Source organism: Lissotriton helveticus, chromosome 8 (genome assembly GCF_964261635.1).
Source record: "Lissotriton helveticus chromosome 8, aLisHel1.1, whole genome shotgun sequence".
Lineage (NCBI taxonomy): Eukaryota > Metazoa > Chordata > Amphibia > Caudata > Salamandridae > Lissotriton > Lissotriton helveticus.
Genome location: NC_136069.1, coordinates 1,595,517,264 through 1,595,544,499, shown reverse-complemented (window position 1 = coordinate 1,595,544,499; position 27,236 = coordinate 1,595,517,264). Strand labels below are relative to the sequence as shown.

Here is a 27,236-nt window from a genome sequence, read left to right as displayed (position 1 = left end):
TCCAACAGTATCATCTGAATTTTTGGTGGATCTGACAGGCTGGAGAAAACATGTCCAACAAGTAGGCCACAGCACTGTCTAAACAATCCAAAGTATAATCAGATTTCAATCCGAAAAGGATGGAATCATCAAATTACAGGTTTTCTAGGTCCACAAGGGATGCCTGCTTGCATGTCCCCAGAAAATGGTGTTGCACGGATCAAGGCGTTATACACGATTGCCGCTACGAACATATTAAGGCATCATGTCAGTCATGGATTGTCTGAGCAAAGGCATTTCAGAATTTGTTCGAGACAGGCAGGTAGATCTCACTTTACATATCCTTCACAGCGTGCCCCAAAAGGCAGACTGCATTCAGGAACCTCAATGCTACACTGACAGAGGAAGATTCAAAGGTCCAGCAAAGCAGCAATGACACTCTGGGATTAAGCTTGCGGGTCACAAATGCAAGCTCTCCAGCAGTGGGTCTATGAAGTCTAGCCACCTTACTATGGTAGTGAAGCAAACCACCATCAAGGTTTCTCTAGAGCCTTAATAATAGACAGTAAAGGTAAAGATTGGAACCCAGAGTGCATGATTTTTGTGAGCTTACCTTAGACTCAAAGTTAAGTAACTGTAGGTCAAACATTCACCTGTTCTAGAAAGGGGGAGTTCCTGTTTGAGAGTCCAACTATTTCTCAGAGAACATACCTAGGCCACTGGCATTCTGTAGATCTAACTACAGGCCAGTATCGGTGTAAATTAGGTGTGAGGATCCTCTCCCTCTTCATAGTCCTCTTAGTAACTTTGAATATCATCTGATACGAGGGCTTACAGCCTAACGCACATGGTCTATTCTGTTGAAAATTAACTTTTTGTGATGGTAAAAACCAACAAAGTTGGCAGTTGGTACCTTTTGGGACGGGAAAAAGAAGGAACTGATTTAGTCGCAGAAGGGAGGCGCCAATTTAGGATTCGATAGAAGCACTCCCAAAATCAAATCAAAGTTAGAAGAGTCTGATGGCATAACCTGCCAAAGCATGAGAGCTATTGCAATGAAACATTACCGTTCCAGTGCTGTGCATAGGGAAGTTAAAAAGGGGAGAAATCTGTGGGTAGAAGTGTACCTAATAAGTGATAGCTGTTGCTGAATATGTATGCTACAGACATTATCACCTTGGACATGGCTATACAACGCACATTTGATCTAAAATCATCTCAGTTATTGTTAAAGAATAGATTTTTCAAAACTAATGTAAACAATTATAAATGAATGTAATTCTAAAGATGTGCTAGTGTGGATGTTTTTTTAGAGAAACTCTTAAGTTTTTAATATTTACCTTGACCAGCTCCAGTTCTGATGGCACCCCCTTGAGGAAACCTTCCCAGTCCAGCAAGCACTCGGTGGTTGTGCCATACCTGCAGTGTCCTGAAATGATAGAGAAAGTATAAATTACCATCACGTTGGTTATAGCACTTCTACTTCTTCCGTCTCAACAAGAGAATCCAAATGGCAGCACAGCAGTCCGGAAAGATAAAGGACTTTACCGCTTTTAAGTTTAAGCCGAGGATCCATTGGAAGTATTCTTCCCAATGCACAAGTTCATAAGGGGAGAGGTGGGAGGATTGCTGTGAAGGAGGGCAAACGAGAGCCCCAGTGTTTTGTCTTGAAATCTATATATCTCTTATTGTACCCAATGTCCAAATAAAGTGGGCTAAGATGAGAATCTCTTGCCATATGTCCTAAAAATGAGTGGGAAAAAAAAGGAACTGTGATGAGGGATGCAAGGAACGCTGAACAATAAGCCTCTAGAATGAGCAGGACTTTACAGACAATTACTTTTAAAGTACAATGAATTAATCGTTGTAATGCAACTAACACATTTTTTTATGCGCCGAATGTGGGGTACAGAGGAGTGAAATTCCTATAGTCCGATGCCCAGGACATTGTTTGGGGACACAGCAACAAGTTTATGTTCATTTCGTCCTTGAGACAAGATCCAACCTCCTGCAACATAAACCCCTTGGCTGCCAGTTTCCAGCATCACATTATGGTTCAGGAAAAGGCATTGTCTGCACATTGTCTGCAGTTACGGTAATATTTGTGGCCATATGTTAATGCTGTTCAAACTTCCATTTATGGTTAATTGATACAAAGCATTTATTATTAGGTTGAGCGCTGCAAAGAAATGCAAGTTCAGGCTGCACCAGTGGTTCCAGTATTAAAAAAATGTGTACACACACGTGTACACTTGCTCATGCGAAAATTGTTTGGGCAGTAAGAAGTTCACTTTCTCACTTACCACTTTTTTCCGCTGGAGGAAGTTTTACTTTTGCCCTGGTCCTTAGTAAATTTCCAACCTTTCTCTATATGAGAAAACATTGGAGACTAGTAGATGAAACCCATAAAACATGCAAGTTAGTAGGTTTGCACAGACTTAAAAGGGCATTCCAACCATGGGGAACTATTTCTTACTGATACCTCCAGTCCTAGTCCCAGTCCCAATCCCAGTATGTAGATATGTGGAAAGGAGTCAAAATAAAAGAATTGCTAGTATTCAGATCCTACTAGGGTCTAAGTCCTTGCATTATCATAGCTACTATATAAGGAAATTGCTGCCGTAATTTGTTGCAGCACTACATGGCACCAAAGAGACAAGGGGATTTTGTTACAGAACAAGAACATTTATAAAGCAACCAGTCTCATGTGCATGTACATATTTTATTAAATTCCACAACCCTGTGGGGTATAACCTAGACTGTTAGTGCAATGCCATTGTGGGCAACACAATTTGTCAACGCAGAATGAAGAGAAGAAAGTCTGTCTACAAATGAGGACAAAAGTCCATCTACAATTAAAGTAACCTTAAAATAAGTGGAACCGTATTATACATTGAAAAGACTAGTGGAAAGCCCCTCGCTGGTTTTACAACTAAGATTGTGAAAACAAGATAAGTCTCAATTGGACAAATAGCTAGTAAGTGGAAAACCCATACACTAACTGATATTTCTTCTAGGGCACGAAACACCACCCACAGGAATCCTTCAGGGATAACTGCAGAGAAACTAAACAAAAAAGAACCGAAAAACAATCAGCGGCAGAAAAGCAAAACCGAACGAGAAAAAGAAAGCAGCATAGAAGAGATACTGATAACCTGAACAGAGTGCTTTGGTCAAAAGATTTGGGGTACGTAGTCTGCTGAAGGTTGATCGTTCCACGGCCTAAGTGCAGGAATCAGAATGATTGTGCCCCAAATCAGGCCTTGTGAAAACAAGAAAGGGACAGCATTTAGAGGAGGCTGCTAGCCTAAGGGGCTTCCCTGGATATTAGCGTGAGATCAGAGAGGACTGGCTCTTGGGGCAGTTAAGCTACTAGTCCCATAGACAAAGCAGATTATGGAACTGGATACACTGTTTGACCGGTAGCCAAAGGCGCGATGGGCATCGGATAAACCGCCGACTCTTCAAAGCCTGGCAGCAAAGCTTACAGCCATGTTTTTGATTCTCTACAGTTGGATCTCAAAGTCAAGAAAGTGGAAAGAAAAAGAATTGTTGTAGCCCAAGTGCGCTTTTACCTCCTGCTCACTTGTCCAGAAGGAGAAATGGCAACATTTTCTTGCAGGCCTTATATGCTAGAAAATTACATTTATTTCTTCTGGATTTAATTTTCAAAAGTAGTCTTGGTAAAAACGTATCCGAAGACTTAGAGGTTGACGCTAGAGTAGGGAAAGCCCCCCCTTTAACTATAAAGGCCTAAGATTCTCTGACTAGGCAGTCATTGAAAATGTACATCTTTTTTTATCACTATTCAACATTAAAAAACTGGTTACCATCCATGACTTTACAGCTTTGAAGCAGTCCTAGGGGCAGGAGGTAAAGTTTTGTAGGGTACTTGAAATGTAGAAGGATCTGTATATTGTCGACTCAAGACAGCACATGAAAGCCAGAACCCCTAAAGATGCCCCAACAATAACTAAAACAGCCAAAACCGCAGATCGGCTAATCACAGAAAATCTAATTTCTATTACTTAATGTGCCTTTCCAGGCCAGATAGTATACAGCTACAAAACACAGTGCAAAGTATGAATCAACACATATTAGCTTCTGTTTTTTTGATTTTTTTTTTACTAGTGTGTTCCACCAAGATGAAGTTTGAAGAGTTGGTTACCACTGTAACCAAGCAATGGCAAAGTCAATAGGTTTGGTCTTCTTTTGCTAAAGCATGCAAACTGCATTTGCATATGCCTGTTGCAGCACATTAAAGTCAGACGCATTGTCTTTGCCAGTGTGGATTATTAATTCCAGTTCTTAAACAGGGCATTACTGTCAGAATAAACCAACTCGATGATTTTCAATTATAAGACAACAAAGGAAGCTTTGGAAGTGGGGTGGATGAAACCAAGGAGGTGCAGAGGCGTGCGTAAAATTAAAAAACCAGCACAGTTCTGTACTGACATGAGTCCCTTGCTCACTGCACCATCAGGATTCAAGCAAGCCGGGCCGAAGACGGCTGTAATGCCAGAAACCGGTCCCCGGAAGCTGGTTTCCTTTCCAGTGAAGAATTGGCTTGGTAGTTTGGTCTGCCCTGTTCCCATGATGCACTGGGCCAGGGACAGACTAATTTGCATATAGCCAGGTTCTGAACTGGGATGGTGCAGTGAGCTAAAAAACGGTGATGGATCAAGCCCTGATCTGTTGACTGGGTAGGAGTGTTCTGATTAACTCAGATACTCTGTCCATCACCACCCCCTTTTTGTAATTATGCGGTTGTAGTGTTCGGCACACACTATAAAAACTATTGAAGACGTTTTGAAAACTTGGTGGGACCCTAAAGCTTCATCCATAGCGTGAAGGAATAGCTGTTGCAGATTACAGATATTAGGAAGAAACAAAAACATTCTACTCTTGCCTGTAACTTTTTGTTAAAATAAAAAAATCGAATTCACCTCAGACTGCACACAAAAAGAATTAATCACCACATCAAACTGCAAACCTACCACTAATAACTGGCAGCCTAATCACAACTATGGGCTCATGGAACGTTGAGGATCACAAGGTAACGAAGGGTTGAGAATCTCAGAACCGAATACCCAGACACTCCCATTTTGAACCCAGCTACCCCCACAAATTAAATATTCATCTATGCAGACCTAAGCATTAACCCATACATTCTAAACTCTGACATGTATAACGGAATCAAGAGGAGAAATTACATAACTAAATTACTATTCTAGACATCATGATATATTTTCAAATGTTCCATGCCAAGATAAAAACATTGGTACCATTCAACAAATAGATAATAAACATATTATAATGGGTTGATTATTCAAGCAAGTTACAAATACCTAAAATGATACTGGTAATGTCAATAGGTCTAGATTATGAAAGCTCCTGGTGAGTTCAGGCACTCAAAACCCATCATACAGCAACTGTTAGTCGCCCTTGAAATCGTGCATTCACATAGCCACACACTAATTCATTCACTCAATTACAACAAAAAAAACATACAAGATAAATTAAGCAATTTGCATACCCTAATTCCAGCAAAAGAGAGCTGGCTGGGGACACAAGCAGAAGTTATAGGCCTGCAGCTGCCTGAATGGTAATCCCTATTTCAGCCAGTAAGGAACAGCTGCTGCATCACTGGAGCTAATGAGAGCACCATAAGAGTTGAGGAGCCTGGGCGTTCTCCCTCACCAGATGACACCTACTCAACATTCCTACCGAGGTATATCAGCCTCAGTAGCGCAGACCATTCAGCCTCACATTGCAGCCTTTCTGTCCCTTCCTATTCACCCAGACCATATAGGATAGGCAGGCCAGGGAAGATTAGAGCTGCTACAGCTAGACTCACTAGCCTCAAGTACACCAGCCAGCACCTAAGCGAATTACAGAGGCTTTCAACCTGCATGACCCTTTTGGAACTGGTAGTGCAGACCCAGAGGTGTTCAAGCTCCTAAGGGACCTGGCAGACTGAACATCATGGCGACCAATTCCAGATCATCTCTTACCACAAGCCCTCAAGTTCACAATGGGCAGATAGAACGTGGCCTCAGTGACACTACTGAGGCCACTAAGAGGAGCTCTAATCTAGTGACGCCAGGAGGCTCTCCCATCAAAATATCACCAGATCCCTTTGAAATCATGTGAGAGGACACAGCCCCTGACAAGGATCCATACTTTCGCCATAGATGTTCCAGCATAATGAAGACCGTTTTAAAGACCAGATTCCAGACTGCTATTATGACTAGGATAAGACTTAGTCATAAACACATACATACATGTTTAATATCCTGGAACATGCAGAAGTGCTGAAGGTTGCAGTAGGAGGAACAACATTTGTATAATAGGCCTTCCAGAGAACCGAGGGTACAGATTACGCTTTACACTGAAAACTGGTTACAGACCACAATTTTATCTCCAGGCCTCTCATTTATATTCATGGTGGAAAGAGCGCACAGGGCCCCCGCGAGATAACCCACACAGGGTGCTCAACCAATATTAGCCAAATCTTAAACTTGCAGGACCAGGACACTATACATCTAGAGCCTGGACAGCCCCGGGCCCCCTCCCCTTTATCAATTCCAACATTCTGATCTTTCTCTATTACAACACTGGCACTGGACATACAGCCATGGGCGTTAAACAGATCTATGTATTGATTTCCCATCAAAACTGAAAATTTTGGCCTATCAGCAATCCCACTTCTTTACAGATCGAGAGAACGCCCGAGCTTGGCTCAACCGTACCAAACATCGCTGGCCACAGAGATGGATAAGAGCCCTTCCTGTTCACCTCTCTCCGCTGCATGACTTATGTTGACGAATGATGTGCTCCTGTGGAAGCTGATCTGGAGCTGCCCCCACGAAGTGGAGCAAGAAGCAAGCAATGCAAGCATTAGTCCCTGACTTTTCATCTAGTGGAGGTTCCGACAATTCAGAGGCCAGCAACGACTTCTGTAAGGGCACAGCAGTGACTCCACAAACAGCACATGAATTACTATGAAACAGAGCGATCTCCCCTCGTACGGACACTGAGCCCGGTCTGCTTCAAATCCCATCCTCACACCTCTTTTCCCGGCCTTAAAAATAGATTACAGTGTTTATCTGCAACAAACTGACCACCAACTTGACTAGTTCAAGAACTAAAAGGATCTCAAAGGTTCTACGGTTCTTGGGCTCCATCTGGAACATACACCCAGCAAATTACCTCCCCCAGTATTCCGTTACCCCTGTTGAAACTGCCCGGTACGAGAAAAAATTGGGGGGCTGGAATTACAACCAGGGGGGACCACTTGGAAACCCACAATACAAGGGCGCCTCCGACCAGCACATAAAGGGCAGAGGAAAAGGAAAAAAAAAAGAAAAAAAAAGAGAAAACCCCGCATTACCCCTGCAAAGCTTGCAGAACGAGCCACTCCGCAGTAAGGGCTGCCAACACCCCCAAAAACCATACTGGGGACAGAAAACCACAGCATAGCATGCAGAGATAGAGCAGATCAGGACCAGGTCCCCTAATATTGGAGTTTTGATCTCGCCGTAGCGAACACCGGTTGTCCGTGTTGCCTAAAGTCGTGTTACTGCAGATAGCACGTGGAATTCAAGCCACGCCTGTCCCTCGCTTGCCTTATCCTAGTGGACTCACAGCGTATATATAAAGGAAGATTTCCTTGTCTTGGGGCCAGATAGTGATCTCTGCCCCATCCCCACACCCCCACGAGGGTGGGTGTGTTTGCGGGCTGCCAACACCTGTCCGAGAATTTACGAGGACCGATAAGTATAGAGTACCCATTGTCCTGATGAAGCCTACATCTGGCTGAAACGCGACCGCGACGACACCTTTTGCTTCAATTGGAGTCCCTTGTGATGATGAAATAAGTTGTTGGATTTTTTTCTGATTGGCACCTATATAAATATAGATTGGGTTGATTTTGTAACCCCCAGGTGCTTTACTCTTGGGACTACCATTGTGTTGTGCTCTCATTATAAATTAAGTGGAGGCACCGATCCGAATTAGGATTATATATATATTTTTTTTTTATATATATTGTTTGTTTTGTTTGGGGCACATAGAAACGTGATATTGTAAATGTAATGTATATATGTATATGTGATATTTTGTAGATAGACTGTTGGTTGTTGTGTTCCCCTTGATGTCCGCTCATATGTGTGCTGAAGAATTTATATATGAAAAATATTTTTTGCATGTTTGATTTCTATGTCGCAAGAGAACTAACTGTTTCTTGTTTGAAAATTAAATTTGGATCAATCCCTTTGGTACCTTTTGTTACTACTTTTTCATCTTAGGATGTCTCCTGCTCAGGTATGGGAGGGTTAAATGGGCAGAACCCCTGACCATTTTTTTGCTAGTCAGGTCCCCTAATAGGCGCGCCTACGAGAAGCAGTGCATTCGTGATTTCCTTGGACTGAGTACCCCCGAGGGCAGCGGAGTAACAGAAGAAACGAGGGTTTGAGGACTTGTGGCAGGGGCAGATACACAAGTAGGTACTATTAACTGGAAGAAGAAGAAGGTTCTTTATTAATTGGTTAAAAAAAAAAACATTTACAATTTACGACATGACAAAAAATAATAGAAATGACTGATCAAAGTTTTAAAACAATTAGTTTAAAATATCTTAAGATTCCGGGGGCCAATAAGATCTGATAATGTTCGATACAGTACATAAATCTGGGTTTCTTGTAGTCTCTGATTTTGATGTTGTGTCGGTTAACTCAACCGCTCTGCTATGATGGGGAGACTTTGGAATGGAGAGTGGCTTCAAGGAGTTTTAACGCTTTATGGACAAATTTCGAAAGCCCGATGTTTAACTTGGTGTTGTCAGGGTCGAGAGCGGCCATTATTGCTTGGCGGCAAGATCGAACTCCCAACATACTACAACATACTAAATATAGGACTACCTTCATTGGATCCCTAACCGTACCACACAGGTCTCAACTGCACTAAGTACCTGCTAAATCCACATGCACGGAGGGCCACTGATATGATAACGTGCGAAGAACGTAAACCGCCTGGACACCGAAGCAATGGGGAAGCCTAGAACCAAACTCTGGGAAGCCCCCAATGAGGGACAAGACTAGGCACAAGGCCCAAAACATACACAGATTAAGAACAAAGCACCCACCCCCTGCAGACCCGAAAAAATAGCAACTTGACAAGATACTGGAGGACATCACAGATTCCGGGAAAACCCTCCAAAATGATACAGGAGTGGTATCAATAGGACTGGGTTTACTAAGGGTAGAACACCATAAATTAGCAGACCGTGTCAAAGGAGTTGAAAAATTTCACAACTTGCAGCCAGAATGCACGTCACACTCCAAACTAATGTTGGGCTAATGTTGTCTACCAGTTATAAAAGCGTGCAGAAGATGCGAAAGGCTGCAACAGGCGCAATAACATAAGGGTAGTAGGCCTTCCAGAAGGAACAGAATCAGGGAACATGGTGAACTTCTTAGAGAATTGGCTATGGATGGAAGTGGCCCTGGGGTATCGGACCCCCTTCTTCACCCTGGAAAAAGCACGAGTCCAGTCGAGACCGTTGGCCCCAGGTAGACCTATGGTAGCCAGATTACTGAACTATAGGGATCGAGACACCATATTACAGAAAGCCCAGACAAAATGGTCCCTTCGCTGTGGCCAACCAGAAAGTGTCCATAAATCCGGATTACATGGGCAACAATGCAAACCAAAAGAGCATCCTATGTGGAGGTCAAGAGAGCACTTCGAGACCAAGGGATACAATATTACCTAATGTTCCCATCAAAACACAATCATTGTAGATGGTTCCACGCATTTCTGTGGCATGCCAGATTTGGCTTGGGAGTGGCTGGAAGAGTACAAAGCTGGGGTGAACCCACAGACCACACATCAAAAACCACTCCCTTAAAGGAGAGGGAGGTGTGGAAGCTTTCGCAGGAAGATGCAGATCGACACATGGGTGGTCCTTCACCATCGCAGACAAATGGCAAGAGCGGCATAGTTGCAGGCGGTAGATGAGATAGGATCGGCTCAACAGAACAATAAGGACAAAGACTTCTCCTCAGACTAGAAATCAAAGAGATGGGACTCGGTCTCCTCAGAGGGGGAGGAAACGGAAACTCCAGTAGTTACGCCCCAGACTGCAGATGGCATAATATGATATCCTTATATCTGGAAGTTGAAAAGAAAAGGGGGGTAGATCTGGAGAGAAACCAGGCTTCATGGGATCTTTTTGAGATGAGGAGGAGGGCTAAAGTAGAGAACTCTATACGCATTTCTTACATGGGGAACTGCAAGTGAGCAGAGACAACCTTAATCTATACACTAAAAAACCGGGATGGAGTGCAGCATCAGATTGGTTAACACACCCCTCTTTGCACACCCCTTCTGGTAACACCTTTATAGGCAGGCCAGTAGAGATGGTCTTAAATTGTATGGTTGTAACAGTTTGGATGGTAGGCGGTTGCTGTACTGCCCTGGGATTCAGGAGTTGTTGGGGTTTGGTTATTCCTTTCATTTTTTTTTTTTTTTTTTTTTTGTATCTCACACCTTAATCTATATGGGGAGCACAAGCCGAATATGGACGGTGGGAAGGGGAGTGGGGGTGGCCACGGTGGAGGAGAAGATCTGAAGCACTGGCATGGCACACATCTAAACCAGCATGAACAGCGACCTTTGTGCCCCGGAATGTCAAGGGAATGGGATCCCCTTCTAAAAGACTCAATATTCATAGGTATCTCAAGGGTAAAGGGGTTCAGGTCGCCATGCTCCAGAAAATGCACTTGGCGGGGGTCTGAGATAAACTAAGATGGAGATAGCGAGGCCAGCTTTATGCCACATTCTACTCAACATATGCCAGGGGGACCTTAATATGGATTAAAGCTGGTAGGCCACTTGAATTAATCGACTCCATCATAGAAAAAGAGGGCAGATATGTTCTAATAGAAGGTAGAGTATATGGTTAGGATATTACTCGAGAGCATTTACGCCTCCAATCAGAACCAACTCGCTTTCCTTAATTCACTCTACAAACATTGCAGGTGCACCCCAGGCACTTTCCTGTTGGGAGAAGTTTTTAATGGAGTACTAGACATACATCTAGATCGGTCCTTCCCCCCTCTAAAAAAGGACTGTGGTAAGGAAACTGACTCAAGGATTTGGGAATTGGCTTGAGCACTGGGTGTTAATATATGTCTTGCGGACGCAGCATAGTATCAACAGCACTTTCTCCTATTTTTCACCTGTACACAAGTTCGATACTAGAATAGATTGCTTGATGTGCTCCCACGACCTGACCCATAATATCACAGTCTGAATATTTGGGGAGAACTATCTCAGACCATAGCCCACTGCTAGTGCGATTTGCCCCTATAGGAAAGTGTCCACTTGCTCCAACGCGGCAGCTCAACACTGCCTCACTAGAAGATGTGCGTTACCAAAACACGATAGAGTTGATTTCTAGCTACTTTCTCAATAATCAAGGACCCGCGTCCACGAGGCTACACAAGAGGGAAGCTTTTAAGGTGGTAGCGAGAGGGCAATGTATAGGCCAGACGGTAGAAATCCAAGCAGAGCTCCGTAAGGAGTTACAAACTCTGGACAAAAATATGTACATTAAATTACATTATTGGTATGCATCAAGAGCCCCAACAGAACCACAAGACACATGAAAACAATGCAATGACATATTAGTGAAATTAAGAACACACGATCACAAACAATACATAAACCACACGAAGAAGAGGGCAAAGCTGGACAGCTGTTAGCATGGCTAAAACCAGAGTCCAGGGGTGCCCCTGTCACTAGGATACTAACTCGAGAGGGCCAGTCCCTGCACTCCCCCCCACTCTAATTAATCAGGAATTTTGCAACTATTACACATCTTTATACGCAGAGCCCTCTTCTCTCCTGAAGGCGACACTAGATGCATATTTGAAGCAAATATCTATGATACAGCTGGCCAATGAACACTGTAAAGAGCTAGGAGCTCCTGTCACTACCCAAGAAATCCATATAGCGGTAAAGGGGTTGGCGACAGGTAAAAGGCCTGGCCCAGACGGCCTTCCAACTGAATTTTATATGAAATACCTAGGGACCCTGGCCCCCGATTTAAACTATATGCAGAGTCCTGGAGATTGGGAACCCTCCCAGAAACCACCAGGAATGCAGTAGTTATACATCTACCTAAGAGCAAGGAGCCAAATTAACCGAATTTCGTCCCTTGTCCATGCTAAATCTAGACTTTAAAATCCTCAGCAAGGTATTGGCCCTCAGACTTCTCCCACATAAAAAGCAGCAGGTACATGCGGAAAAAGATAGGTTTATCCCTACACGCTACACCTCCCTTAACCTTGTACGGCTTTATAATGTAATGTACCACCCGGTAACACAAGCTAATCAAAAAGCAATGTGGATGTCGGTTCGATGGGATATTCTGTTTGTAGTAATAAAATGTAGGGGCCTGGGTGACGATTCGGTCAAATGGGTCAGGTTATTATACACAGCTCTGACAGCAAGAGTCAAAACAGGCTCCACACTATCGACGCAGTATCAGGTCCATAGGGGCACTCCGCTGTTTGCCTTAGCAATTGAACCCCTATTTCGTTATTTGCCAGCGATATTCTCCTGTATTTCAGAGACGGGGACGTCCCTAAAGCCATGGAGCAGCTGCAACGCTTTGAGTTGGTATCTGGCCTAAGAGTTGAATCCAAAACGCACTTATTTCCCCCATTTTAGGGACTGGAGAAACCTCCAGAATTGCCAGCAGACCCGACTTGGTCCCCCATTTCCACCTAGGAATACAAATATTCCATTCGACAGAAGACTTGCGATACAGGAATCTGGGGGAGCACTACGCTCACTGAAATCATGTGTAACCTTTTTAAGATCATTCAACTACCCCTTAAGGCCTGGATATCAATCTCTAAGATAGTGAGGCTACTAAGGCTCCTATCTTTATTTACAAACATGCCAGTATGTATAGCGGCTTCCTAGTTTAAACAACTAGATAGTTTAAAGAGACCTGATATGGAATGGGAACTGCCATAGGGTGTCACTGGCAATGCTTAGACGTCCCATTGAAGAGGGCCTCGGGCCCCAAACTTTGAAAAATATTTTTTGGCATCCCACCTTCAGTGGATCACACTGTGGTTAGATGGGGTTAACCAGGAGGAGAAAAGGCAGTCGAAACAGGTGACACACATTGCCCGGTTGATGGCTAAATTACTTAATCCCTCAATAGTGATCCCCAAACCCTGGATATTGTAGGCAACAGCACGAAAATGCTGGCGCAGATGTGTGCTGAAAACTGTAGGAACGCCTTTGTACACACCAGCTTTATCTAAAGCAGGACTGCCACACGGCAACCCCCTCACTTACTTTACACAAAGGCAATTAACTGCATGGACAGAGACTGGACGGATTACAGGTGGAGACAGCTACGATCAGGGTGCACTGCTCCAGATAGAGGACCTGATAAATTGCTAACAGCTACCCCATGGTCAGTTTCTCATGTACGAGGCAATATATCGAGCATTTATGGGGTTGTGGGGGAAGGAGACCGAACCAGCGACACCTGACGTTCTGCAACTGGCGGTGCCCATGGGGCCACGACACACCTAGTGACATGGTTTTATAGGTCCCTAGCAAGCATAACCCATAATCCATCAACTGCTCTATGGGGCAGATGGGTAAGATGGAGAATGACAAAAAGTGATCGATACCCCAAGAAGATCTCCAGAAACACTAGGTTAATGTGTATAACCAATTCAATTATGTACACATGACCTACAGGACACCACACAGGCTTCAGGTTACATATAGTGGGGAACCTCACCTTTGTCCGCAATGTCAGCACAGACGCAGACTTCGTGCATATGCTGTGGGAATATGCAATCTTCCAACTTTACCGGCAGGAAATACTATCTGTTTTAGACGTTACGCTAGGGCAAACCCGCCCTCTTCCTCTTGGGGCAGACTAGAGGCCGGCTCCAAAGAAAGTGGGTACTAGATTTCTTGACCTGGCGCTGGGATTGGCCAAAAGGCGAATAGCGATAGAGGGAAATCGACAGAAGGCCCTAGAGTAAAACATGGAAGTCAGAAGTAACACAGTGGGCGAAAGGGCCTTGTTGAGGGAAGAAGCTAGAGGAGGGGTGGGGTGTAAGAATCCGTCCAATAGCAGATCTGTGGACAGAAATACTGAATATGTGGGAAAAACCAGAACGTGGAGAGAGAACTGAGCCGGATATAGATACAGACTCCATTGATGAAGATAACGAGTTGCCAACCGACCCAGTAGGGGATGCACAAAATAGCTAAAGGGTAGAAAGATCCACACAGGACTAAGGCCGTTAAGATTGTACTAAAAGGAGACACCTGGTCCACCTGACGTCCCTGGGGCCAACACTCCACACCTGACAACATTTTGTAGGATACAGGTGGAGGATTACTCAGTAATACAGCTAATCCACTAAATAGGAATTGTATCTCATTCTATTTGCTGCCCCCGCCCTTTTCATTTTTTTGCGGTTTTACAGTTTTGTTAGCTCTAAAAAAGGTTTTGAGATATAGGTCACTGGAAGCAATATGTACGTAAGAAAATGCATAATATCATGTATACCTCAAACAGCAAATGTAACTGACCCCTCCAATTAAAGTTACAATGTATCACAGCAAAGATACAGAATCACAATGTATGACTTGCATGATGTTATACAAGATAATGTGTGTGAACAAAAAACAAAATCCAATAAAAAAAGGTTTACAAATAATTTATATAATGGGGTATGCGGAGAGGATAGCAGATTAATCACCTTGGATCGCCTCACAGTTCACTGGATGGAGAGAAACGCCCACAACAACGGCCTCAAGAGCAGCTCTGCTGTCAAACCGCAGTCGACCAACGTTTAGCAGAAATGGAAGTCCTCGACAACCGTGGCGTCAGGAGCTTCATTTATCACTCCCGCAAGGCCTTTGGTTTCAACTGTTGGCAGGCGTCGCACTCTTTGGCATCGTGGTGCTGGCGCAAGCACTATATGCATATAGAATGAGTATCCATACTGACATCTGTCGAGCAGAAGATCCACAGTATGTAAACCCAGAAGGTACTTCTGTACCTTCTGGGTTTACATACTATGGATCCTCTGAATACTTTTTCAGACTAAACTCTCCACAGCAGGCGAAAAAAGGACAGAGCTACGCTTCAAAGGATCCACGTTACAGTGCGGAAAAGAATAAACAAACAACTGCACGCTGGAGGGGACTTATATGGCTCCACTGAAGTCACAACTGGAGTCAATGTCATCACAGAGCCCTACGGCGCAATCCCTCGGCTCGCAGACGTATTGCTGAAAAATTTCACCATGGAATAACAATTTTAATGCAAAGAACGAACCATAGAGAGATGGTTCGTTTTTGCGTGGCCCGACCTTTCTTGGCACCTACATAGCCAACAAAGAGCTGATCATCCACCCGGAATTGTTTTGTGCGATACAGATAAAATGATAGGGCACGTTTTGGATCCGTAAGGTGGAGCCTCTAATCCTCCTCCTTAGAAGGATGCCGGGGACGGAGGGAAGGGGGCAAAGTGATGGTCTGTCCTATGTGGAAAGAGGTAACCATTTTGGGAAGAAAAGAAGGTAGATAACCTAGGATGTTTAGAAGAAAAAACCTGAAGCTCACTTACCCTGCGAGCAGAGGTGATGGCAACCAGAAAAGCAGTCTTTAAGGTCAAGTGTGAGAGGACAATTACGTAGTGGCCCGAAAGGAGCACAATTTCCACCCGATTTAGTTACATCCAGCCTTTTCAAAATTTTAGAAAAACATCCAACAACTAACGCAGTTTGTGGACTCCCAAAAAATCTTACATGCATCACAATCTGGTTTTAGAGCTGGGTTCTCTACAGAAACCACGCTCTTGGGAGTTACTGAAACTCTGTGCCAACGTCTCGACATGGGTCAAACTGTGGCACTCCTAGTGCTTGATTGGAGTGCTGCTTTTGACACTGTCACACACTGCACTACTAAAAGTTTAACAATCCTTGGGCATTGTCGGTTCAGCACTAAAATGGCTTATGGACTTTTTGACCGGTCAGACTTTTCAGGTCTTTTCCCCGTCTACAAACTCCAAGTACCACGTCTCTCCTTACGGAGTACCGCAGGGTTCGATCCTCAGCCCATTACTATTTAATATCCATGTTAGCCCCTGAGCCACAATAGCGGAGGAGGCTGGGTTGTCTATCTTCTCATATGCTGATGACACCCAGCTAATATGCTCTGTCCACCAATGAGGCATCTATGATGTTATCTCTCCAGGTAGGGCTGCAAAAGATAGCCAGCTGGATGCATGCCAATCAGACAGAATTAAACAGTGGAAAAACTGAAGTTCTAATTCTTGGGAAAAACAAAGATCTCTGGGGCCCTCGTCATTGGCCTCCTCAAATGGGTGATCTGCCTCAACCGGTGCAATCTATTCGCAATCTAGGCGTAGTCGGATTACCAGCTACCTACGAGGCAGCAGGCTGTCAAGGTTGCCTCAACCTTCTTCACCATCCTAAAATGGCTCAGAAAAATACTCTGGATGTTGCCTAACCACACACAAAGAACAGTGATCCAGGCCTTGATTACGTCCAGGCTGTACTATGGCAACATCATGTATTTAGGGGCCAATAAGCAGGTGGTTCGAAAACTGCAGGTAGTACAGAATTACGTGGCCAGACTGCTCTACAAGGTGCCCAGAAAGGCCTCTATCTCAGGCTCTCTGTGACCTCCATTGGCTTAAGATTGAGAATCGTATCAAATTCAAGGCCCTATGCTACATGCATAAGATCAAATAGGGCACAGCGCCTCAGTATTGGAGTGCCTTAGCCCATCCCTACCTCCCAACGCACCACCTTCGATGCTCCTCTAAGGCCAAATTTTTAGCACCCCAGGATCAAACAGTTGTGTATGGGTGACCAGTCTCTTACCTGGCCCCTTCACTATGGAATTCGCTCCACACGCCACTCCGACACAAAACCAGCTATAACAACTTTCGCAAAGGCCTAAAAAAAACTTGGTTATTTAACTAGTAGTTGTTTCTCTTTCTTTTGTGTTGTGTCGGATGGCGCTGGGAAACTTTGGGGTAGCTGTGCGCCTTATAAAAGGACGAGTTGGGGTGTGCCTAGAAGGCCAAGACCTCCTTCAGTGTATTCTAACCATTCTGACAACAGTAGGGGCCTCTGACTCTTTTCATAGGAGGGATACCACCCAGGAGGAGAGCGAGTGCCAGCTGAGGTTTGAAGAAGCCCAAATGGAGATAAGGAAACAGAGTAGCCTTGGAAAGGGAGTCCCTAGAGCTTGAAAGAGCAAGAAAAAAGATGGGACTAGAGTCCCATGATGGCAGCAACATCCATAGTGGTAGAGATAGGTCTTATGACCATACAAACTTGAGCAAGATAGTCCCTCCCTACAAGAGTGGGGATGACATCCACAAATGGATAACTGCACTGGAGAGGGTCTGCAAAGGACAGAAGGTCCCCCAGGAGCAGCGGGCAGCAATCTTGTCGCTCTCCTTTGCAGACAAAGGTAGAGACAAGCTCCTCACGGTCAGAGAAGAGGATGCTGATAATTACAAAGTCCTGAAGGGTGCTCTAATAGATGGGTTTGGCCTATCCACTCAGAAGTATAGAATACAGTTCAGAGATACCCAAAAGACAGACTCAGGACTGGGTTGACTTTGTTGATTGTGCTACTAAGGCTCTGGAGGGCTGGTTATGGGCAGTAAAGTGTGTGATTATACAGGATTGTATAACTTGATAATGAGGGAGCAGATCATTAATAACTGTCAGAATCAGCTGTTGCATCAGCACCTGGTAGACTCTGATCTGACCTCTCCCCAAGAATTAGGAAAGAAGGCATACAAATGGGTCAGAACCAGGGTGAAGCAGAAAGTACAGAATCAAGGTGGTGATCAAAAGAAGCAAGATCCTAATAAGGGTGGGGAGAAGGGTAAAGACCAGAAGTCTTCACAAGCTTCTAATGGTAGGGATCCCCAAACTTTCCAAGAAAGGCCAAAAGAAACCATGGTGCAAAATATGTAAGCAGAACAGCCATTGGACTAGTGATTGCACTAGAAATAAAGACTTCACTCCAGACACCATTGCCCCTAAGGCAACTGTTCCCCCTAGTTCAGCTCCAAATGGTGGTACTCAGCAGAAGGGTGTAGTAGGGTTAACCCTGGGTACTGAGATGGACTCTGGCCTAGGCAGAGTACCAACTCAGGCTGTTCTGATCTGTGATGTAGGCATGGATATGTCCTCCTGTGTGAGTCCCAGTAACTTGGGCAAATACAGATAGCAGCCTTTGATCAATGGAAAAGAGGCTTTGGCCTACAGGAGCAAGTGTCACAATGGTGACACAAGACCTTGTGAACCCTGGACAAATCATACTTGGTAACTTTACCAAGTGACCAATGCTATCAATGTCAGGACCAACCATGCCCTGGCAGTTAATTTCTCCTGGGGAGGGGTAACCGGCCTTAAGAAGGTTGTGGTAAGTGCAGACCTCCCTGTAGAATGCTTGCTTGGCAATGATTTAGAGACTTCAGCCTGGTCTGAAGTGGAGGTTAAGGACCCATGTAGAAATGCTAGGAAGGATTAGTTACTTAACTGTAATCCTAGTTCTCTTCTAGGGGTATACTCATTAAAGTCAAACACTGAATAATCTCCGCCCATGAGCAGGAACCCCGGAAAACATAACTAAATACATATATATGTGTAAATATATAAAAAATAGTACTAAACAAATTATACGCATATACATGTATAAATCAATAATATGCAGCCCATCCATAACCTATAGGCTAATAAGGCCATCATTACATACTTTCTGCAGCATGAAAATACACCATATAAATAATGCAATAAACAGGCATGAGCCTAAAATGCATTCCATAAATAGCAAAACCTTTTATTTTCAAAGAACCTGTAATAAAAGGCAATTAGCCTAAGCAGGCTGCATATAGAAAAAATATCCGTGTACAGAAAATCAGACTGACACCTCGCCTTTAAGGCCTCAGAGAATCTGAACACTTTGCCTTCAAGGCCTCCAGGGGAACTCTACTCCCATCATGTCCCACAGGTGACAGTTAGGTCAGTTCTTTTGTACGGCACAGTAAACCTCGCAGGTATCTGCATATAGAAGTGCAATAATAACATATTAAACCATAAAAACCACTGCTCGCCCAGGGAGGCGGGAGGGTGCTTATGACTTTAATGAGTATACCTCTGGAAGAGAACTAGGATAACAGGTAAGTAGCTAATCCTTCTCTTCCAGGGGATACTCATTAATAGTCATAAGCACTGAATAGAATAGCAAGCTCATACCCCCTTAGAAGCGAGCGAGTAGAAAAAAAAGGAAATAACAGCTTTGACACACATCTTAGCTAGAATTAGTAAATAGATTCCCGAGCGATGCCTGCCCAATCTGAGCAGCTGCCTGTGTGTCTGAATCAAGACAGTAATGGCGAGTAAAAGTATGAACTGAACGCCATGTAGCTGCCTTACAGATGATTTCTGCCAGATATATTTCTAAGGAGAGCTGTAGTGGAAGCTTTCCTTCTTGTTCAATGAGCCTTCGGTCTCCCTGACAAAGACCTGTTTGACAACTGATACGCTAGGAGAATGCAAGACACAATCCATCTAGATATGGACCTCTTAGAAGCCGCAGAGCCCGTATTAATAGGACCATAGTTAATGAACAAATGGTCTGAGTGTTTCAAAGTCTTTGTTCTGTCCAAACAAAACTTAAGAACTCTTAAGATCTAAGAGTGTAGAGCTCTTTCAGGAGGATTGGTAGGATGTTGGGGAAAAGTCGGCAAGGTTATAGTCTGATTAATGTGAAAAATCGGACACTACCTTGGGCAAAAAGGCAGGATGCATCCTGAGTACCACTCTATTAGCATGGAACACAATGAAAGGTTCCTTGCAACACAGAGCCTGGATCTCGCTCACTCTACGAGCAGAAGTAATGGCTACAAGGAATGCTACCTTCCAAGTAAAGTGTTGCAAGAAGGCCTAATGTATAGATTCAAAACGAGCACCCATTAACTTAGTTAACACCACATTAAGCTCCCAAGGTGGGGAAGGTGACCTGACTGGCGGATACACCTTTCTTAAACCCTCCAGAAAATCTTTCACTACAGGCATCCTAAAAAAGGAGGTCTGAGCAGTCTATTTTCTGTAGGCCGTGATCGCTGCAAGGTGGACTTTAATAGAGTTAAACTGAAGACCAGACCTCGCCAAATGTAACAGATAAGGTAGAATCACCTGTTCCTGACCATGGATAGGATCAAAACCATTTGTTCTCACACCACAGGAAAAATCGTTCCAATTTAAAACCATATGATTTCCTTGTAGAAGGTCGTTTCGCCTCTTTAAGGATATGCATACACTCTGGATTCAACTGCAAGTGTCCATACTGGATGACTTCAGTAGCCATGCTGCCAGGCTTAAGGAGGACAGGTTGGGATGAAACACTGTCCCCTTCTGCTTGGACAGAAGATTTGGGCGACACGGCAACCTCCTGTGTGGCACTTCCGACAACTGAAGGAGATCTGGAAACCACCATTGGCGTGGCCACTCGGGGGAAATCAGAATCATTCTGGACTTGGTTTTGTACATCCTGTTGAATACTGTTAGTATCAGTGGGATCGGAGGAAAAGCGTACAGTAAGTTCTGACACCAGTCTATCAAAAGGGCATTCCCTTGAGACCCGACTTGGGGAAACCTGGACGCGAAGACGGGGCATTTTGCATTTTCCACGTCTGCAAACAGGTCGATATCTGGCATACCCCATGCTTGAAAAATACTGTTTGCGACCTCCTCGTTGAGAACCCAATCGTGAGCCTCGACGCAGTCCCTGCTGAGGAAATACGCCTGCGAGTTGAGGGACCCGGGCAGATGCACCACTGTTATCGAAAAGCCTCTCGCCAGTAACCAATTCCAGATGGTCTGGGCTTCCATGGAAAGAGTCCTGAAACCCCCCTGCTTGTTTAAATAATACATTGTCGTTGTATTGTCTGTTAGCACTAGAAGGGACCGAGACTGGAATGATGGAAACAGGGACTTGAGAGCCAGATGAACAGCCCTTTGTTCCAGCAGGTTGATGTGAAAGCCCTTCTCGGCGTCTGACCATAGCCATTGTACTTGCAGAGGGCCCAAATGAGCAACCCAACCCTGGAGAGAGGCGTCCGTGATCAGAGTTTGATTAGGAGGCTCTTGATGAAATGGAACTCCTTGCATTAAGTGGGACCTCTTCATCCACCATCGGATGGAATCTTTGGCGGACTGATGGAGTATTCGATTCTTCCAGCACCCCGTCCTCCGTCTCCATTGATCTTCTGAACACTGTTGCAGAGGACGCATGTGCAATCTTGCGTTTGGAACTATGAAGATGCACGACGCTATCAACCCCAGGAGAGAGGAAACTTGGCGAACTGTCGGTGAAGTGGCTTGAAAAAGAAGCTGACATTTCATCCTGATTGATAACCACATCTCCTCCGAAGGACACACGTTTTCTCTTTGTGTCCAAGAGCTCCCAGATAGTGGATTTGCTGGGTTGGGTCCATTATCGATTTCTTGAAATTGACCTGAAGACCCAACTTGTGCATGAGGTGAAGGCATATTGAAAGATGCTCTTCCAGAAGAGATGGAGACAAACTTTTCAGGAGCCAGTCGTCCAAGTAAGGATATATGAAAACCCTCTGTCTCCGAAGAAAGGTAGCTACCACTAGAAAGTTCGGGGAGCTGACTTTAGTCCGAACGGAAGTACTGCATACTGGTAGTGATGAACACACTTGAAATCTGAGAAATTTGCGATGCCTCTGAGATTGGAACATGAAAATATGCACCCTTCAGATCGATGGAACACATCCAGTCCCCCTGATGTAACTGGGGAAATATTTGATGGAGCGCTAACATCCGAAATTTCTCTCTTCGAATGAATCTGTTCAACAATCTTAAATCCAGTATAGGTCTGAATTCTGCATTGGGACCGTTCTTGCTCACCAAGAAGAAGCGGGAATACAGACCTTGGTTTTTCTGTGAAAGAGGAACTTCCGCTATGGCATTTTTGCACAAAAGGATGTTTACTTCTTTTTGTAGAAGTTTTTGACTTTGATGAAAAACTCTTTGGATTCATGACAGGAGGTGATTTGAATTTGAGGAGATAACCATTTTGGATTATGCCGATGACCCACTTGTCCTTTGTTAATCTTCTCCACTCGTCCAAGTATAAAGCAATGCTTCCTCCTACCAGAGTGGACCACAGCTGTGGAGGAAGTTCTCTCATTGCTTTTGAGGCTGTTTCGCAGCAGAGAACTGCTGTCTATTTCCTCCTCTGCCTCTCCCAGGCCTGCACTGTTGAAACTGCGAACTTTGTTTAGACTGGCCCTGGTTTTGAGACGACCAGTTCATGTTTGCCCACGCTGTTGAAACGACCTCTTGTCGTAGGGGCGATAACGACGGCGGAACTCTTTTTTCTCTAGGCCAACCGCTTTTAGGGTGTCAAGCTCCACTTTCATTTTGGCCATCTCATCATCCTCATGAGATCCAAATAATGTCGTCCTGTTGAATGGCAGATTGACAATTTTCCTTTGGGCATCTGGCTCAAGGCCCGTGAGGCGCAGCCATGTCGACCTCCTAGAACATATGCCGTGGGCATAACCATACGCTGCCAGATCTGCAGAATCAGCTGCCACACTCATACTTTGATTTGCAACCAAACCACCTTCTTCCAAAATCTCAAGGAAATCCTTCTGGTCTTCCTTAGGTAGCTTCTCCACAAACCTAGACAGAGTCCCATAGGAGACGATCATAGCGACGCAGCACTGGCAACTCTCATGACTGATCCAGCCGTGTTACACATCCTCCGCCCCAAGGAGTCCATGTTTTTACGGTCTTTCTCTGGCGGAGCAGATGAGACAGACGTAGCCAAGTGAGCCTTCCTGGCCGCCGCTACTATAAGAGAATTTGGTGGTGGATCTGTACACAGGAAAAGAGGATCCTGATCAGGTGCTTTATACTTGTTTGCAATTCTTGAAGGTCCTGAGCCCACCGTAGCTGGTGTCAAGAAAGTCTTCATTGCCGGTTCCAGCAAACCAGGCACCAACGGAAGAAGAGGTCTAGCAGAGGATTTATGATGTAGAGTTTCAAATATGACAGAAGACGTCACAGGAGGCACTGCCATCGTTATATTAAATTTGCTAGCCCCACGGCACAATACCTCATTGAAAGTTCCCAGATCATCCACCGGAGATATCCTGGAAGGTGGTGTTGATGAGATCGTGGGTGAATAGTCTCTGTAAGACGACCTCAATGGAGAGGAAGAGGCAGGAGATCTATGCCTTCTCTTAGGAGTAGAAGAACGATGAAACCTACTGCGCTCCCTAGAGTGCGAACGGCTCTTCACCGAGATCTAGATCTTCCCGGAGAATCACCAGCCGGTGGCCTTGAAGCTTCCAAAGTAAGATGCCTGTCATTGGGCCTTGGCAGCATCTTCCAATGGCGTATGCTTTCCAGCCATCTAGGAGACATGTTTACAGGAGGTGTTCTACGCACCAGAGAGCCCTCCGGAGTAACCTGCACAATCTGAATTCCCATTGAGGAAGAATACGCTGAGGAAAAACTCCAAATAGACTGTGGAGATCTTGAAACGGCCTCTTTAGGGATCAATTGTCTCTCCTTTGACGTTGAATGTCTCGACGTCGAGCCAGAATGCGCCACAATGGAAGATTCTTTATGCGGAGAGGCTCGGACTACTGAAGACCTGTCCACAGATGCCCTCAACGTCAGGTTTTTCGACCTAGACCTTGGAGGGTCCTCCAGAGCCCTCGACATCGGCTCAGACCTCGACAAAGACCTATGAACGGTCTGAGAGGCCGAACTGGAATGTCTCAATGCCGACCGTGAGGCAGGTGGCAAAGACCTAGACTTCCTCGACGTCGACAGATCCCTTTCACGCCTCGAGGCATGTCTCGACGTCGACCCATGTCTCGACGGTGACCTTGATCATCTTCTTTTCTCAGGTCTCGACGTCGTACCTTTATCTCTTGACGTCGATCTCACTTTCTCTCTCAACGTCAATCCTCTCACTCTCGACGTCATCCTTACAGCAACCGACATCAAATGCCTCGACGTCAACAAGCTTCTCGACGGTGACCTCGATCTCCGCTTCGACATCGACTTGTGCCTTAACGGCGATGACTTGGACGTCGATGTACTTTTCTCCATAGGTCTCGACATCGACATACCTGACGGCGATCTAGATTTCGTCGAACTCACTTTCTTCGACGTAGACTCTTCCTGATGTCGTTTTTTCTTGTTTTTACCTTCAGGAGAGGCAGACTTTTGACGTTTTGCCAAAGAAGAGGGCTTTCCAGATGACAACTCACTTCTTTCCCCCTTTTCATGATTTCTTTCTCTCTCTAGAAGTCCCAACAGCCGAATCTTCTCTCTTTCCTTCAAGGTTCTTCTGGAAAGCTTGAGGCAATGATAACATTTTTCCACATCATGTGTGGAAGGTAGACAAACCACGCAAACAGAATGGGGATCTGTTTTAGACATCTTCTTCCCACAGGAAGGACAGTTGTAGAATAAAGGTGGCATAACTGACTAAAAGAATTCTGAAGAATTAGTCAGAAAAAGGTAATTACCACCAGCAGCAAATACTGTCAAATAAGACAGGAAAAAACCAAATTTTGACTGAAAACCAATCAAATTCAGCAGAGCTCAAGTTCCAGGTTCCTCACAGAACAAGCCGGAAAAAAGAACCTAACTGTCACCTGTGGGGCATGATGGGAGTAGAGTTCCCCTGGAGGCCTTAAAGGCAAAGTGTTCAGATTCCCTGAGGCCTTAAAGGCGAGGTGTCAGTCTGATTTTCTGTACAGGGATATTTTTCTACATGCAGCCTGCTTAGGCTAATTGCCTTTTATTACAGGTTCTTTGATGAAAATAAAAGGTTTTTGCTATTTATGGAATGCATTTTAGGCTCATGCCTGTTTATTGCATTATTTATATGGTGTATTTTCATGCTGCAGAAAGTATGTAATGATGGCCTTATTAGCCTATAGGTTCTGGATGGGCTGCATATTATTGATTTATATATGTATATGTGTATAATTTGTTTAGTACTATGTACTATATGTCTATAATTTGTTTAGTACTATGTACTATTTTTTATATATTTACACATATATATATGTATTTAGTTATGTGTTCCGGGTTACCGCTCATTGGCGGAGATTATTCAGTGCTTATGGCTATTAACGAGTATCCCCTGGAAGAGAATCTCTGTACATGTGTTTGCTGTGACTAGATCACAGGCCAAAATGTCTAAAATTGAACAGGCCCTGGATTCTGGAATAATGGACCAGGTGCCTTCCAAGAAAATGAGCAGTAGGGTTAAGGCAGTGCCTTCCCCCCCCTGACTCAGAGTGATGATCAGTCTCTTGAGGGAGATGAGTGTGCTCCTGAAGAAGGAACTGTCCAAGAGGAGCTTGAGCCTGACAGGTTGAGTTCTTGGGGACATGGGGCCCTTCCAGGGCAGATCTGAGCCAGGAGCAGCTGAGCTGCCCTTATCTTGAACCCCTCAGACAGCAAGCTGCTGGTGAGAATGCTAGTGGCAACCCTAAGATTGATTGGGATGATGGACTCCTGTACTCGGACAGTAGAGACTCCCAAGCCTGGTGCAGCCAGGAGGTTGGTTATACCTTTGAAATTCAGGGGCTTCCTATTGGCACTAACCCATGGTATTCCCTTAGCAGGACACCTGGGCCAAAACAAGACTCAGGACAGAATTGTTCCTCACTTTCATTGGCCCCACATGTCTGAAGACACCAAGGAGTTGTCTCGCTCCTGTGTCACCTGTCAAGCCAGTGGTAAGGCAAGTGGTACCACAAAGGCCCCCCTGATACTGCTACCTGTGGTGGGGGTTCCCTTTGAGAGATTGGAGATTGATATTTATTTATTCAAAGTTTTATATAGCGCGAACAAGATCTTAACAGATATCAGAGCGCTTCACAGTAGGGTGAGTAGACATAGTAATTGGGTACAGTATAGTGAACGGTAGCATAATAGGATAACAATCATGTGCAATAAGATACAGGTAAACACTCAGCTAGACAGTAAAATAAGGCGGTGCAGAGTGGACCAATGGATCCTCAGATGCACCTGGGCACAGAAGGGGGATGGGAGCACACTGATTCACCTCCCAGCACAGTTTGCCCCTTTGCATCCTGGTAAATGCAGTTCAATTTACATGCTTACTTGAAGTTTCGCAGAGTGTTTCACCAACGTTGGTGCAGGTTAGTGCTATTAATGTCTAGACACGTGTTTCTGGATTTTATCCTTCATCAGAGATCAAACGAAATTCATCTGGGGTTTGCTGAGAATGCTGCCACATTCCTCTCAGGTCTCTGTGGTTGTATGACTCAATAACTACTTCCTGAAGCACGACCTCCTTTACCGCGAAAGTTTTTAGAATGATCTATTCGTTACAACTACTTGTTTTAGTACGACTTTCTTTACAATGAAATTCCTCTAATTAGTCTTTTTGTGGGGTGTAATCCCCCCACACCCCCCAAAAATCCCTTTATAGTGTTTTGCTTGATTTGATATTTTTTATTCGTCATATTTAATACAATTTTAAAGCAACGCATTTTTAAGACTATACTTTTAATAATAATTGTAAGTATTAATTACAATTTTCTTTTTAAGAAATGTCCTACCTAAGACGCCAGTCAGGGTGCAGACGAAACAATGGTAATGTTTTTTGTTTTTTTTTCTTAACCTATCGTGGGAGATATTTTGTGATTGGGCAGTGTTAAGTGACGTATCACTCCAACAAAGCCCAATCGTATTGAGTGTAAGGGGATTGTAGGCGGAAGACAGCGGAGAGAAGTGACGTGGCCGGCAAGTCGTGGTTCCGGACGTCGTGGTTCCGGCTTTCGATGTTGAGCAGTCTTCGTTTTTCTCTTCTCGTGGTTCAGGTGAGTCGTTGCTCAAGAATCGTGGTGTAGGATGTTTCCCGTCTCTGTACCTCTCCCTGGCGCACAGGTGCATCTCCAAGAGCTCGTCAGCTGAGAGGCTCAAGGGAGCCTTTTCAAACAGAAGGGGGATGGGAGCACACTTCTCCCTTCTCCTGGGCGTTCTGTGCTGGGAGGTGAAGCAGTGTGCTCCCATCCCCCTTCTAGCATCTCGGCACAGGTTTATCCTAGTGGA

At 44.7% G+C, this 27,236-nt stretch overlaps 1 protein-coding gene across 11 annotated transcripts in view; it reads right to left on the bottom strand.

The window, feature by feature from the left end:
* The window catches only part of NUMA1 (nuclear mitotic apparatus protein 1), an 832,005-nt gene that overhangs the window by 640,830 nt on the left and 163,939 nt on the right, over nt 1-27,236 (bottom strand). For all 11 annotated transcript variants that reach the window (XM_078658631.1, XM_078658637.1, XM_078658630.1 and 8 more), the window contains exon 5: nt 1,320-1,408. In XM_078658631.1, the coding sequence (XP_078514757.1) occupies nt 1,320-1,408 (89 nt within the window). The remainder of the gene's footprint in view (nt 1-1,319; nt 1,409-27,236) is intronic.